This window comes from Lonchura striata, chromosome 8 (genome assembly GCF_050655825.1).
Source record: "Lonchura striata isolate lonStrDom1 chromosome 8, ASM5065582v1, whole genome shotgun sequence".
In the NCBI taxonomy this organism is placed as follows: domain Eukaryota; kingdom Metazoa; phylum Chordata; class Aves; order Passeriformes; family Estrildidae; genus Lonchura; species Lonchura striata.
In genome coordinates this window covers 29723974-29740233 of record NC_140710.1, presented here as the reverse complement: position 1 = coordinate 29740233, position 16260 = coordinate 29723974, and the positions used below count along the sequence as shown (strand labels likewise).

General features: G+C 56.3%; 1 protein-coding gene across 16 annotated transcripts in view; it reads right to left on the bottom strand.

The window, feature by feature from the left end:
- CACNA1E (calcium voltage-gated channel subunit alpha1 E) overlaps positions 1–16260 on the bottom strand; it is a 147758-nt gene that overhangs the window by 89296 nt on the left and 42202 nt on the right. For 15 of the 16 annotated variants that reach the window (XM_085586723.1, XM_085586722.1, XM_085586726.1 and 12 more), the window contains exon 3: positions 7364–7629. In XM_085586723.1, the coding sequence (XP_085442849.1) occupies positions 7364–7629 (266 nt within the window). Of the gene's footprint in view, positions 1–7363; positions 7630–8137; positions 8549–16260 lie in introns of those variants that run through there. The other variant, XM_085586734.1, reaches the window with a different exon arrangement.

Here is a 16260-nt window from a genome sequence, read left to right as displayed (position 1 = left end):
GAGGAAGGAAAGGGCAGGTTGATGCCCAGGAAAGCACCCCAAACTCAGCTTCCTCCTGCCTTTTGATTCAGGGGATGGAGGCAGGGACACGGAGCTCTCTCCTGCCTGGCCCAGGGCCAAGCTCTGAAAACAAAGCACTTCCAAGTGACAGGATGGCCATATCTTTCCAACTTCCCATCCATCTTTCCCAATTCTTCACAAGAAAAGCCCTGTTGTCCTCTATAACTGAATGGGGAGCGATACAGCAGCAGGCAGCACACCCCTGATCCTGCTCCCTCCTTGCCAAAACAGCTCTATTACTGTCACCACTGGCACCAGCAGCCACCCAGGCAGAGGACTGCCACCTTCCCTTGTGGAAAGGGGATGTGATCCCACCTGGGATGGATTTGCCCATGAAAGAATCCACATTCCCACCATCCCAAGCTGTCTAAGCCCTTCCCCACCACACCAGGCTCCTCCACACACAACACCCTCAGGCTGACATGTTTTAGGCAAGGAGGTCCCCATCAGCTTTGGGAAAAGGGGTGATTTTCTTTTCCAACCTCATCTTTTGGCCACTGACTACAGTGAAATGCTTTCAACCAGTGGCCCTGAGCCCCCAGGCAAGAGAAGACACCTCAGTGCCAGCCATGAGCACGGGAAAAGGGAGTGCATGGAATGACCCCAGCCCGATGATGCTGGGCACGCTGGCAAGGTGGGAGCAGGGATGGGCACAGAAACAGAGATGATGGGCAGGAGAGGCAGCCAGGGAGGGCCTGTGGGAACTGGGATGTGTTTAACTCGGTAGGAAGAAGAGCCAGGAAAGATACATCCAGGCATTTAAAAAGCCACTCAGTGAAATTAATGGTTGCTACGTTAGAGGCAAACCCAAAGAGAGAGGCTGCAGAGCTCCCTGCTGCTGGCTCGGAGCTCGCTGCCAGCCAGGCACGGAGCAGGAGCAGCTCCCTGTGCTTGGGGAGGGGGGCCAGACTCCGAAAGTTTTCCTCTGAGCCTCAAGAGAAGTGAGTATTTCCCCTCATGGCTCAGGCAAAGCCCTCTCCCTGCATCCCACCCCAGGCCGAGCGCTTCCAGCCGACCGCAGCGCTTGGCCCTGCGCCACCAGCCTCTTTGGGATCTTTTTGTATCATTTTCCTGAAAGTCTGCGAGCAATTAGCACCGGCTTAAGAGACAAACAGCGTGTCAGTGGGGCGGGGCAGCAGCTCCCCAGGCACCAGGCACATTTGCCTAGATGAGAAGTGTGGGAATGGCGTGGAGCGTCCGTCTGTCCATCCCAGCGCGGCTCAGCCAGCCCAGCATCCAGCACTGCTCCCTGCCACAGCCACTCTTCCCCTGGGAGAGACACCCAGGTGGGAAAAACCCAACTGCAGCAGCGTGGGAGCCCCGCTCAGAAAGGCCTGGGGGGCTCAGGAGCACCTGGCCCCAACATCTGGTTCAAGGCACGAGGACAACGCACATCTGTGCACCCCTGCACAGGGCCGCGCTCCTGCTGCACCCCCAGCAAGTGAGTGAGCACATAGCAGCAAGTCAAGGAAGGGTTTGAGTTGGAAGGGACCTTAAAGACCACCTCGTGCCACCCTGTCATGGACAGAGTGCCTCCCACCAGGCCAGGGTGCTCAGAGCCCCGTCCAAGCTGAGCCTAAAAGGGCAATCGCTCCCCAAAGCACTGACCTAAGCATGAGGTCACTGCCAAAAGTGATTCCCCAAACCCCACTGGCCCAGTTTCTCCAGGAGCTGAGCCTGGGTTATCACATCCAGAGCTGTGTGAGACATCAACCCCATGGAAACCAGCCCCCATTGCTCCAGCTGTGCCAGGTTTTGAGTTCCAAGAGGAAAAGAACCTCCCAAGGGAGAGCAGGAACATCTGGCTGAACTGAGGGATATTTAATCTCCATTCTTCACTTCTGCCAAGCAAGCATCCTCCCAGCCAGGGCCATCGGACACCCCTCTATCAGCGCTTTGTTTTCTCACACATCAGATGAACAATTACAAAACCTCTCAGCCACCCAAAATGCAGAGTAGCCCTCACCTCCCTCCAGGCCAAATAATGAGAGCCTATGTTCCTGCAGCCTTCTCCTCCTCCTCCTCCTCCGTCTGGCTTCTCCTGGAGGATCATTAGGGAGCCGATAAAAATAGGTTTTCTTATTGATTTATCTCCTTTACCCAATGCTCTCTCCCCTGCACCGTTGACTTGTTTCCTTAGCAACTGGGCCGATCCCTGTGCACGCCACACCTGCAGCTCCATGCTTCCCTCACAGTGCCTTTGAGGTGGGGACAGTGACCCCAGACCATGGGGACACCCTCCAGGCCACCTGGGCAGGCACTGTGGGCCAGCCCCATGCCTGGAGCTGGAGCTCCTTGGCAGATCTATCAGGAAGATCTTGCTGCTGTGACCTTCCTCTTCACCTTCCTCACTAGCCAGAAGCCCAAACCAGTCCACCCAGAGCACTCACCCAGCTGAGGCAGGGAGTGAGCCCAGCTCCAGTCCCTAGAGATGGGTTTGTGGTGCTGAGGGGACATTGACACAACCTCCACAGGAGGCTGGGTACAAGATAAATCCTTCCCCGTATGCAGGCAGGAGCAGGAGCTATGGACACATCCCCTCCATCCCACCCCTTCCCAGTCCCTTCTCTCCACTCCTGGGCAGGCAATGGGGAAGGAGCAGAGGAGCCAGAGGAGCGAGGCCTTGGGGAATCCTACCTTCCAGTGCCACCAAAAGAGCAGGAGCAACTTAATCCCCGTCCACACCTGCATCAGCCAGGTTCCAACATCTCCTCCAAAGTCATGTCTGTATTTCCCACCTCTCTCCACACCTCCCTGGGGACGGGCTGCCCCAAAGGGCATGCCCTGCTCCTCAGGTGTCAATGAGAAAAAGCCTCAGTTCTTATACCTGTGGATTTCATCCTGCTGGTCTCGATCCCAGCACTGCTGCCTGTCCCACACAGACGTGGCACGACAGAGCCAAAGATCCACATCTTCAGCATCCACTCTTAGGATGCCCCAATCCTCCTCCTCTCAGCTCCACGCCCCAGCAGGAAAGAGACCACCCTCTCTCTAAGGCTGTTTTCACAGAATCGTGGAATGGTTTGGGTTGGAAGGGACATTAAAGTCATCTCCTTCCACCCCCCTGCCACGGGCAGGGACACCTTCCACTAGACCAGGTCGCTCAGAGCCCCATCCCATCAGACTTTGAACAATTCCAGGGAGCCCACAGTGTCTCTGGGCAAGTGAGGTTTTTGGTTTCCAAGAAAAAAACGAAAGTGCCAAGTAGAGCAAAATCTGGGAGTGGCCCTAATTCAACTCTGGGATTCCCCATCCCCACAGTACCTCCCTGGCTGGTCCCTGAGGACACGAGGGATTTCCCTCCTCTGATAAGACTATCCACAGAGTTGCGGCCCCTCTGTGTCCTGTCACCCAGTGCTCCCAGCCCATCCCTGCTGGGGGGGGGTTGACAGAAAGCAACATCCAGACCCCAAATCCTCCCACCTGGAGCACGAGCCAGCTGCTGTGTGCCTGCTACACAGAGGCTCAGGAGAGTGAGCACAGGCTTGGGTTGTGCTGTGTCCTGGAGCGCCCAGCCTGCCTCAATCCCCCTGCACGGACACAGGAGACCACCCTCCCTCTCTGCAGTCACAGCTGTTGCTGCTTTGATGGCTCCAAGATGCAGTGGTTTGGTTCCCACCGAGGGTTAAAACGAAGGCAGTGACAGCCAGGAGTCCAGCAGGGCAGAGCTGCCCACACTGCTCCCGTAGGGATGCAGGATGCAGGATGTGGGATGCCTGCCTGCCACGTGCAAACAGCTCCATGGAGAAGCGTCTCCTTCTCCCCCACCTCACCCTGGAAATCAAATCTCTCTCCTCTCCTCCTCCTTTTTTTTTTTTTTTTAAACAAAAAAGGACCACATCATGTGATTTTCCTGCCTTAACATCAGTTTTTTAACTTTGGTTGCCACAGCAACAGGATGCAACTTGGCATCACCATGACAACAGCTGCCTCTGTTTAAATTCACCATCTGACAGGCAGCCTCGCTCTCCCCGGCTGTCAAAAAAGATGGACCTGCCATTACACCTACTCGCCCCTCCCAAAAAAAAACCTTTCTAAAATCTGATGAATGGAGGGCACAGAAAACAGGCTGGGAGCAGGAGGAGGGGGAAATGTTCTTGGGGAGGGCAGGGATGGTGCTGCCCAAGGATGGCACGATATGGCGCAGGCTCTTCCCTTGGGAAGGCGAGGCCTGCCGGAATTTTGGCCCAGGAAAAGCCAAAGTGCAGGAGGTGCTTGGCCAGGTGGGGTGTGACAGCACCAGGGTCCCCAAGGGGCACTGCCCACGCAGCATCAGGTCACAGGGAGAGTCACGGTGAGCAAAATGGCTCAGCCACTCGCAGATGTGCTTCCCATGAAGCAAAATCCCCCTGAGCGTTGGGATGAGGTTCTGGGGGTGCCCCAGCTGCTCTAGGCCAGCCCAACACCAGATTTGGTCCTCAAAGGGGACGAGATAGGTGAAATGCCTCACCACAGGGAACATGGACATCCTCTTTCCCTGCCACACCAGGGGTGGGTGCAGTGGACAGCCTGCAGCCAGATGCTGTCCTTGGGGACACGGCCAGAGCCACACAATTGTCATCTGGCCTTCCTGGGGAGGGAGAGGGATCTTATCCAGGTCGAATGTGATTAAGCGGATGAGGAACGGAGCAGATATAGATGAGCTGCAGCCCATCTCGTATCCTAACTGAATTGGAGCCTTCCAGGCAGCCAAACAAATGAAATCAGGGTGAAAGGCCTGGCCATCAGCAGGAGGAGAGCAGGCAAGAGGACAAGGCTGCGTTTCCCAAGGAGAAGAGAAGGAGATGTTCCCTACAGCCAAAACAGCAGCTGCCCCATGGCTGGGGCAGGAGCAGTTCTAAAAGAGCAGCTCCAGTGGAGGCAAAGCACTTTCCAGAGAGGAGCTCGGCAAAGCCTTGCCTCCCATGGAGCTGCATCCCAATCCCAGTTGCTCGTATTTCTCCTCCTTCTCCTCCATGCATCATCCCTATTTACACTGGGAAGCCAAACTGCAGAGGCTGCTGGTTATAATTACACAGTTACCCAGCAGATATCCAGGCCTGAATCACCAGATATTTTTAGCCCTATTACCTAGTCAACCAGAGCTGGATGAAGAAGAGCCTCCACTCCGCCCTGTGCTCCTCTCCAGCCCCTTTGGCTTTCCTCGGCGCTCTGCCCACCCTGACCCACAGCACCAGGACTGGCCCATCGCCCTCCCAAGGCCAGCAGCTCCTACTGACCGTGGCCAAGATCCAATGCTCTCCTCCCCAAAATTCCCTCGCCCAGGAGCAATGCCATGGGCTGCAGGCCAGGCAGCTGAGGTGCTCACATGGTTTTCCTGGCCCTACCAAAAGGCACCAGCTGCCTGTGCCAGGCTACAACTACAAGGATGGGAACAGCTGGCTGGGCCAGCCTAACCAAACTCATCACCAAAAGGCCTTGCCCGTTCCCAAGCCCTCAAAACTCCAGTGGTGCAGAGAACCACCCAGGGTGGATGTGTTTTTCTGGGAAAGAGGTGGCAGTGGGGGGGGGAAGTAGGCAGGAACACTGAGCTCCCGCTCCTGGAGCACGCCTGTTCCCAGCACTCACATGGGAATATGTCACTTACTTCTGGAAAAAAAAAAACCCACAAAATGAGCCCATCTCTCTCATGCATTGCAAATTCCAGGGGAGAATAATGCTGGGGAGTTCTGCTCATGTGGTGGTGGTGGTGGTGGAGCTCCAGTCTCTAGGAGACAGCGGCTGCCTGGAGATGAGACATCACACCGGCACGGGACCCCAGCCCACGCCGGGAGTGCCGGGCAGCACCCCAGCTCCTTCTGCCTCCCAACAAAAGCCAGAGGGGCGAGAGCCCTCCCACACCACGCTGGAAAAGCACATGAATAATTTGGCATATTCTGGAAAAGCAGGCGGCCGGCCTGGCCGCTGCCCTGCAGGGCTCTGCGCTGAGCCGCCACGGCCCCGGCGCTCCTGCAGCCTCCCACCCCGTGGGCACTGCCAGGAGGGGCAGATTCGGGGATGCCAAGGGGAATTCAGCCCCTCCAAGCCAGCCCTTCACGCCCAGGTCACCCCCTCGAGCCTGGAGATGTCACAGCTCCCCGGGCAGGACCGGTTCCTGCTTGGCAGCAGGACCTGACGTGTTGGAGCTGCAAAGGGACCATTCCCCTGCCATGCTCTGCAGGGCGGGTGACCTGTCCTGCATCCCTGGGCCTCAGCAGAGGCTTTCCCCCGAGGTACCTGTTGCACCAAACCAAGGCATTGCTGCCTGGCACCAGGGAAAGCTCTCCCGTGCCCACCAGAGGAGCCAGGAACTCCACCAACAAGTTGCAGGGAGAGCAAGCGGCAGCAGCAGGAGCTGCATGGAATCACTGCTGCAGAACAACGCACGGGCAGGCTCCTACAGCCACAGCGTGGCCACGCTGAAGTTTTCAGGCTCGGATCCTCCGTGGGGGCAAAGCCCTGGAGGCGTCTGGGGGGCAGCAGGCAGCGAGCCCAGGCGGGTGTGGGGTGAGAGCTGTGGTGCTGGGCAGGAGCCAAAGGCACCCAGGGGCACCCACAGGGAGGGTGGGAGGAGAGAGAGGTGCGTGGGGAGGTATGAAAGGATGGAGGAACAGGGGGAGGAGTGGGGGAGATCTGCACCCTCCACCCTGCGCTAGGAGAGGGGGTCTCTGGGATGAAATCGTGGCTCCCTGTGCCAGCCTCCCCAAAAAAGGCCACGGGGCACAGCCAGAGGTTTCCACCAGCCTTCCCTCTGCCGCAGGGAGGGGGCAGCCAGTTCCCAGAGCCACCATGGGGGGCCGGGGGCTGCAGGGCGAGGACGGCTGTGCCCCTGGCAGGCACGATCTGCAGCAAAGAGGGCACCCACGGGAGGGACAGAGCCACCACCCAGCGGGGACTGGAGATTCATGGGGCTCCCAGGTGGCTCAGGGTGGGGTGGGGTGACAAAACTCCACAAGACATCGAGGCACAGAGAAAAGGCCACTACCTCCCACCTCCCCAGGCACACACACAGAGCATCCCAAAGCACGCAGGGATCAGAGCACCCGTCCCTATTAGCGTGGGGAGATAATAAATCCAAGCCTCAGGAGGGGCTGGGGGACTCCCCAGGGGGGAGAAAGGGCTCAGCTCCCGTCAGGAGCGGGCAAGGAGCCGAGGACAGGAGGGGAAGCAGCAACAGGGCGAGGAGAGCATCCCCAGGGGCCGGGGCACCCCTCTCCGCACACCTTACCTGCCCGATAGTGCCACACGCACGTGTCCTGGGCAGCCAGCGAGGCAAATCCGGGCAGCAAAGGTGGGGGCTCTCAGAGGCTGCAGAAAGGATATGGCCAGTCGATGAGCTTCTTGGCGTATTTCCTGACTATGTTCTCTTCCCCGAAGAGGAAGAGCGATCTGTTGACGGTGAAGCAGTTCTGCCGGACGGGGATGGGGTTGTACAGAGCCATAGTCCGGGCTCTCTGCGCTTTGGTTTGCTTGAAGGCTCCCGGGCTGCCTCCCGCAGGGGCAGGAGCTCCTTGCCGGCTCCGGTTCTGGTCGGAGCCCCCATCTCCGGAGCCCAGCCTGCCGGCCACCGCCTCCCCAAAGCGAGCCATCCTGGAAGAAAACACACAGGTGAGCCAAAGCAGCAGCACCGAGGCGGCGGGGCGGGGGGAGGGTGGGAAAGAAGAGGGAGGGGGTTGCGGGGCGCAGTCCCAACCACAGCCCCCTCCTCCTCTCCGGGTGATGCTCAGCTCCGTCTCTCCTGCATCCCTCCGGGGGACCCGCGTGGAGGAGAGGCGGCAGCGTGCGGCGGCGGCACGGCACGGGGGGCAGCCGAGCCCCCGGCCCCCCCAAACCCCCAGCGCGGCCAGCCGGGCGGGCAGCGAGCCCTCCTCTTCCTCCTGCCCAGCGGAGGCCGCAGCCGCTCAGTCCCTAAGCACCTTCCCCCACCAAGCAAGGGCTTCAACCCAGCCACATCCTCCCCAGCGCTCTGCTGCGAGCCCCAACCCGCCCCTTTGAACCCCCCAGCCCCGCCGCAAGGCCAGCAGAGAGCTCGGCAAGGGCGGGGAGCCGAGTCCTGGCAGGCACCCCCGGCAAAGGAAGGCACGATTCGGAGCAGCACCCAGCGCAGCAGCCGCGCCCGGGGGGAACAGGTTGCAGCGTGGTCCAGCCTAGTTGGAGCCAAGTGTCCAACTCCTTCCTCCCGACTCCATCTTCAGCATCCTGCGGGAGCCCGGCCGCCCATCCGGCGGCTGGCAGGGGCAGCGGGCAGGGCCGGAGGGCCGAGCCCCCGGGCGGCACCTGCGGCGGGCGGGGATGCCCGGCCCTCGGCTGCCGGGCCAGCAGCACGCAAGGCGGCGGCGGCGGCTTCCCGCAGGAGCCGGGCCACGAAATTAAAGGCTGCCGCGCCTCTGCAGCTCGGGGACAGCTCGCTTTAATGAAGTCGGTGGCAACACAGGCGCGCAGCAGCGCGCACACGCGCGCAGCACGCCCGGCTCGCTCCCTCGCTCCAGCCAGCGCGTTCTTTTGGCAAGCACGGGAGCTGCCGCAAAGGAAAATCAGAGGCGAGGGGTGGGTCTGAAGGGAACAAAGGCAATGGGGGAGCCCCCACCCTGCCAGAAGCGCGCACAGACTCCCCCCTACCCCCGCCCTGGCTGCAGAGGGCTTTCCAGCACACGGGTGCTCCTAGGTGAGTGGCTAAATTGGGGAGCGGAGGGGGGGCTCCCCGCCCTGTATCTCCCCCCACCCCGAGCATCTCTCTCTGGCCACACGCATCATCCTCCCCCCATCCCTGGGACACCTCGAGGCTCCCGGCTCCCCGCCGGAGCCGCCCGATGCCTGCGGGTGCCCGGGGAGTGCCCTCCTGCTCACTCGCATACAGATGAGCCTCCACACCTCGGTATTCTCCTCCTTTTGACACACGATGCTGTCTGGCAGAAGCAGCGGCTCATCCCAGAGGTGTAAACAACCCGGGCTGGATGTGCCCGTGCAGGAGCTCCTGTGGGGATGGGGAGTTGTCTCTGACCCTGCTCCCCGCTCCAGGCACCCCACTAAGGGCAGGGAGTGGAGACACTGCTGGGGGTACGTGTGCCAAGGTCACCCAGGGCCCCCTGGGCTGGGCTGTGCCCCGGTGGGGCACCTACCCACCTTTGGGGAACCCTCCTGGCATACACAGGGCACCCCCGGACCCCCAGGGATGTCCCCAAGTCCTCTTGGCACAGCAGGGCACAGCACACAACACACCCTGTGAGTGCTCACACGCAGGGTCCCCCACCCCTCCCACAGCTCCCCAGGGCCTGGGGCACTGCTGCCTGCATTTCCCACACCCACGGCTCCAGCCAGCAGCACAAGACATCCAGCACTCCTGTCATGCTCTTCCCTCACCCACCCCACCAACAACCTGCCCTGCAAGCACAGTGGCTGCTGCCCTGTCCCTCCCAGCTGCTGTGGGGCAGCCAGGACTGCTGGAGGCGTTTAAATTTTTTATGAATAAATAAATAAAGCTCCTAATCACTTAAATCATTAACTCATTTGGGCAAGGGCTTCTTCTTCCATGCAGCCTGGCAACACCTGACCAGGGACTTCCTCACCCCACAGGCACTACAGTGGCTGAAGGGCACAGGGCTCAGATTTTTGGCCCAGGCTCTCCTGGGTGCACTGCCAGGAGCCCTTGGGCTGGCTGGGTCAGAAAGAGGAAGGCCCAGATCCTCCTCAGCACGATATCAGAGGAGTGTTTGCCAAAAGGGTTGTGGGATCACTGCCCCAACCTCAGCCAGGCACCAAGAGTCCAGCAGCTCTCGGTGACACCCAACCCTTCTTCATTCTCTCCTTGAAATGATCTTTATAACCACAGTGGGTTATCTGGGGGGTTTACAACAAGTCCCTGCTTACCTCACTACCACCCTGCAGCACAGAGTGGAGCAGAGGTACTCAGATCCCTCCCAAAACACTTCCCAGGTCACCAGCCAGCCAGACTGACCCTGGCTTTTCATTCTACTGACATGAGGCAAGGAGGTGGCCACAGCAGCTACCAGCTAATTACAGTCCCTTCCTGCCTTCAGTCCAGGCAAGACACTGCCCTGAACGAATCAATTATTATTTGTAGCTCACCCCACCTCCACCTCCACCTCCTCCTCCTCCTCCTCCTCCCCACCACCAACGCTGCTCTTCCCACCTTTCAGCCCTTTCAGCCACTGTTAATTAACCCGAGGCTGGGCCGATTGCCAGGAGCAGATCCTCAGCCTTGCCGAGCTCCTGCTCCTGCTCCCCCCAGCCCTCTCCCATCCCTGCCTGCCCAGCAAGGCCTCACCCACCGAAATTCAGGCTCTGGGTGGTACCCATAGCCCGGGGAGGATGGGGAGGGATGCACCCGGCGCTGCCCCTGCATCTCCTGCCTGGCTCAGGGCAAGGGGCTGTGGGGAGGAAGGCAGCCTTCCTCCTCCATGCCCTGGAAGCAGGATGCAGCCCTTACCTGGACACTGCTGCTGGGGCTCTGGGCTGTGCCCTGAACTCAGAGCTGCCTCTCACCTCTGCTCTACATCCACTGCTGCAGAGCAGAGCTCAGCATGACCCAGCTGGGAGCCTCTCTCCTGCTCAGACAGTGCTAAAGGATGGGATATTTATGAGAAAGCAGCTCCTTAAGAGAAGATTTAGAGCCAAAAGGAAATAAAAAAAAAAAAAAAAGTCTCTGGCTATGCCAAGAGATGCAAGCTCTCTTTCCCAGGATGTTTATTGCCATTCTCATCTTGACCCTCACCCAGCACGCTGGGATTTGTGAGTCAGGGAGAAGCGTGGCTGATGCCCACAGGATTCAACATGGCACAGGGATTCAGAGCCAGCTCTGTGGGGCTGTTTGGGTTTTTGTCAGTGGAGGAAATGGGAGAAGACAGGGAACAGCAGCTGCCAGGACAGGAAGGCGCTCGGGATGCTCTGCTTTTACAGGGACAGGCTAACACTCCTCCAGAAAGCTCTGAGAAGGAGCAGCTGAGGGAGCTGAGCAGGGTCTGAGCCTGGAGAAAAGGAGGCCCAGGGGTGACATTATTGCTCCTGGAAGGAGGCTGCAGCAAGGTGAGGGTTGGTCTCTTCTGTCAGGCAACAAGTGACAGGACAAGAGGAAACAGCTTCACGTCCACCAGGGGATGTTCAGGTGGATACCAGGAAAGATGCCTTCTCCAAAAGCGTTGCCAAGCCCTGGAAAAGGCAGCCCAAGGGAAGCAGTGGAGTCACCAGCCCTAGAAGGATTTGCAAGATGTGCAGATGTGGCACTTGGGGACACGGCTGAGCGGTGGCCTCAGCAGTGCTGGGCTAATGTGTTTAAAAGCCTTTTCCAACCTCAACGATCCCACAGTTCTGTGATTCTCACGCCAGCGCTGCCATTCCCATCCCCTCCTTGCTCTTCCCCCCCTCTCCCAGCCTCGCCACCGCCGCAGCAGGGCCGGGCACCAGCGGGGACCCGGGGCTGTCCCCGTCCCCTGCCGGGATGCCGAGTGTCGCATCCCGCTCCGGCGTTGCCATCTAGCGGCAGCTGTGTCCTCCCGGGCCGCCCGGGCCTGGGGCAGCAGCCCCGGGCTCGGCCGGGCCCTTCCCGAGGGATGCTCGGGTCCGCTGCGAGCCCCGCGCAGCTCCCGCATCCCTTCGGAGCACCGCCAGAGCTCCCGTCTGCGCATCGCCGCGTGCACGCACCGGGAATAAAAAATAAAAGATTAAAAAAAAAAAAAACAAAACGAACGAAACAAAACAGAAACAAAAAAAAAAAAACCACAAAAAAACCCAAACAAACAAACAAAAAAACCAACAACAAAAAAACCGCACACACACACACACACACACACAAAAAAAACCCCACAAAGAACACCTAAAAAGAAAACAACAAAAAACACCTAAAAAAAACAAACCAAGAGAAGAAAACCCAAACGAAACAAAACAGAAACAAAAAAAAAGGATGCACACACAAAAAAAAACAAAACACAAAGAACACCTAAAAAAACCAACAAAAAAAACAAACAAAAACCACCTAAAAAACCACAAACAAAAAACACAAAAAAACAACAAAAAACACTAACAAAAAACACCTAAAAAACCAAAAAAAACCCACAAACAAAAAAACACCTAAAAAAACCCCCACAAACAAAAAACACCAAAAGAAAACAAAGCAGAAAAAAACTAAACAAAACAGAAACAAAAAAAAAACCATACACACACAAAAAACCCAAAAACACCCCAAAAAATCCCAAAAAAAACCACAAAGAACATCTAAAAAAAAAAAAAAAACCCACAAACAAAAAACACCTAAAAAAAAACCAACAAAAAAAGCCACAAACAAAAATCACCTTAAAAAACCCAAAAAACACAAATAAAAAACATCTAAAAAAAACCAAAAAACACAAACAAAAAACATCTAAAAAAAAAAAAACACAAAAAAAACCCCAAAACCAACCTTCTCCCCCCGCCCCAACCAAACAAAATAAAACAAAAAACCCAATAAAACCCCCAGGAAATAGCATTAAAAGCACCCTCTGCCTAGCCCCGGGTTGCTCACAAATCCAGAGCTGCTCCTCAGCTTGGAGGGAGCACCGGGCAGGGAAGAAGTCCCTGAGAGCTGGGGCTGTCCCACCTGGAGAAGAGAAGGTTCCAGGGAGAATTCAGAGCCCCTTCCAATGCCTGAAGGGAATCGTGAGGCTGGAGGAGGACTTTGGACAAGGGTTTGGAGTGGCAGCACAAGGGGGAATGGTTTCAAGCAGAGGGCAGGGTGAAATGGGATATTGGGAAGAAATTCTTGACTGTGAGGATGGGAGACATTGGTTGCCCAGAGAAGCTGTGGCTGCCCCATCCCTGGAAATGTTAGAGGCCAGGTTGGAATAACCTGATCTAGTGGTGTCCCTGCCCATGGCAGAGGGGTTGGAGAAAATTATCTTTAAAGTGCCTTCAAACCTAGACCATTCTGTGATGCTAATGGAGGGTCTGGAGAAGGAGGACAGGCTCCCTTTCCATGACTGATATTTCCAGGAGATGTGGCGGACTGCATTCATCTTAGAAAGTGGCTTTTGGCATCCTGATTTATTTTTTTAAATATGGCTATGCTGAGATGAAAAAAAAAAAATTAAAAAATAAAAAGATCAAATGAGAACCATCTCCATTGTGCTCTGGCCAAATTTCAGATTGGGACTGGAGTAGCTGTGACTCAGAAGTGTGTTTATAACCATGCAGGAATGCAAGATTTTTTTTTTTTTCCAGGAACATTTCATTACCTGCTGGATTAGGAGGAGGATGAGGATGTTCTCCCCACTTGCAAAGGAGGAGAAAAGTCCTGCTGAGCCCAGCACCCCTTCAGCAGCAGGGACACAGAATCTCTGGGCTGGAACATCCAGCCTCTGCCTAATGCTCATCTGTGCAGATGTTGGCAGCTGTGGCACAGGCCAGGACAGCCCTGATGGCATTTCTTGTGCCAACAAAGCCCTGCAGAGGCTCTGCAGCACCTTGCAGCTCTCAGCAAAGCAGGGGAAGTGTTTCCCCTCTGCCACCTGCTCCCACTTTTTTTCCACCAACCTCACCACGATGTGCCTTACCCAGCCCTGACAGGGATCCTGACGGGGCACCACCATCCTCACAACCACCAGGACACATCCCCAGCACCAAGCCAGAGGTGGAATTCACAGGGTCAGCACTGGGATTTATCCACAGAGGGGTCAGAGGGCTGGAAGAGAAAGGGAGAGGCAGCAAATCTCACACCAGGCTGTGAATTCTGCACTCCCTCGCCCTGCAGCAGCCACTCCACGTGTCACACGGCAGCTGTGGCAGGAGGACTTGGCTGTGTGAGGCTGGAAATGGGATTTATTTCATGGCCTGCTGCCAGGAAACATCCCCACGTTCACAGACACTGCTGCTTTAATCACCAGGCCCACGAGTGCAGTCCTGGAATCTTCAAAATCAATAGGGAAAAAGTCTTGTAAAGCTCTGCTTTGCTAGCATAAGGGAATAATTCTCTGGGAAAGGAGACTTTGGTGGCTGTATCTCTCCCCAGACAAGCTTTAGGAGATAGCTTGTCAGCAGACAAGGTGATGGAGACACAGAAGAAGCAGTGTCTCACCCAGGCTTCCCCTTGCAGCTCTTCCCAAGACCCCAGCTGCAGCACACCTGCCATTCCCACCCTTTTCCTGACCTCTCTGCAAGGCTCTGCCCAAGGCAATCCAGCCCAGAGCATCCCTGATGCCACTTCTTAAAACGCCTGCCAGCTCTCAGCTGCTGAGCAAAACACAGAGCAAACCTGGAGCAACATGTCACACAAACACGAGTGTGGCAGGTCCCACCCGAGGTTCCCAAACCCACAACATCCCACCAGAACCCAGCAGGGCCCACCAGCCTCCAGCTAGCCTAGGGGTGAGAGGCCAGGGCTGCTCAGCCATGGCTTTTTAGAGAGCATCCATCCCTTCCCCTCCTTCCCTGCGTGCAGGTTCTTCACAGTGATCTGTGGTGACATCCTTCTGTGCAAGCAAAGGGGAGACACATCAGTGGGGTCTTTGATGTCATGACTATTTTTATTTTTTTTTTAATATTTTTTTATTAAATAAAAAATTTAGCATGCGTATTTGCAAATTTTTAAGTTTAGTAACTTAGTGTAGTTTTGATATTTTGTTAAGCTAAAAAACCAAGCATCTTAAAAACTTTGCGGTTAGAAGCTAAAAAGTGTTACATGATTTTGAAAAATTAAATTTCACTTAAAATACCTCTTATAAATTAAGATTAAACTCATTTAAGGGAGATGTGGCCCCACACTGCATGGCTGTGAGAGTGGAGCAGCTGATCAGAGCCTCCAATAAAGCAGAACGTTTTTGCATCTTCAATTAAAGGTGGATTTAGCAACCAAATCGTGGGATCACAGAATGGATTGGGTTGGGAAAGACCTTTAAAGACCCAATTCCCAATCTTCAACTAGACCTTTAAATGATGGCAGGCTGGGAGAAGATTAAAGGGCAGCAAAGGAACCTCCAGTCCTGGGCACGGATGGGGACGCAGCAGGGGTGTGCATGCAGCCCCCCAGAACCCACGGGAGTGGATTTTGGTGCTCAGTCTCACTCTGCCCCCCTGAAGCTCAGTGCCTGCACCAACCCACCCCCACAGACTGCTCAGCACTTTGCACTCCCCAAAAACACCCAACCAAAACCCAGAGCCACCTTCTTGGGTGTGTGACAGTACCCAAACAAGCTCAGGGGGGTTTCTGACACCTTCAAGCAGAGGCAGGTGAGACCCCATCAGCCCAAAACCACTGAGAAAAGGGACAGCACTGCAGGGATGCTGCCCCCAGCCTGGCACTGCCTGCTCTGCCCTCTCCTACCCAAACACCCCACTCTGAGCTCCTGGCAGTGCAGAGCTCCTCGGGCTAACCCTGCCTTAGCCCAGGAGGCTTCGTGGCTCAGCTGAAGGGCCCTGGAATGATCAGCCATTAATAAACTGCCTGGAGTGCCCTGCTGCTTTATTTAGCTTTGCCAGCCCGGGTTCTAATTAGCATTTGCAGTCACATCCTGCCTGCTCTGGGCAGGCGTGCAGCAATCCCCCCTCTCAGGAAACAGCTGTCCACACTCCCCCCCTCTTTGCCATCCCATTAAAGAGAATTTCCATCCCTGCTTCCAACCCCCGAATCCCTCCACACAACCCATCCCCTCAGCCAGAAGCTGTGGAGCATCCCAGCCTCACCCCAAGCCAGCTGGCAGGAGGGGAGATCACACCTCCCCACCCTCCTCCGTCTCACTCAGGTCCAGCTTTGGGCAAGGCACTTCCAGAGAGGTTCCCCTGGAGAAGATGCAATGGTGGGGGGGGGGGAAATAGGGATATTTCAGAATGGTCCTGCCCAAAATATTGGGACTGAGCAGCATGGATAAAGGGAGAGCAAAGAGATGAGGAAGGGATGGAGAGAGACCCAGGGGGATATTCCCCTTCTTGCCACCAAAGAGCCAGACACCAAGCTGCCAAACTTTACTTGTGTGGGGGAACAAGCTCAGAAAATACATCCCCAGAGCCATCCATAAACAGCCAACAGCAAAAAACTTATTTCTAGCTTGTCAAAGGGTTGGAGAGGGATTTCTAGAAGCATTTTTTCAATTTTTTCACTGTACTACCCAAAGCAAAAGGAAGCCCCCAGCATCCTCATGACCCCTCTGGCACGGCAGTGTTCATTCCTGCCAAAGCCAGGAGGAGATTTTCTTCTCCCTTAGACCTCCCCTTCTCCCCTCCAAGAGGCAGATCCACGCC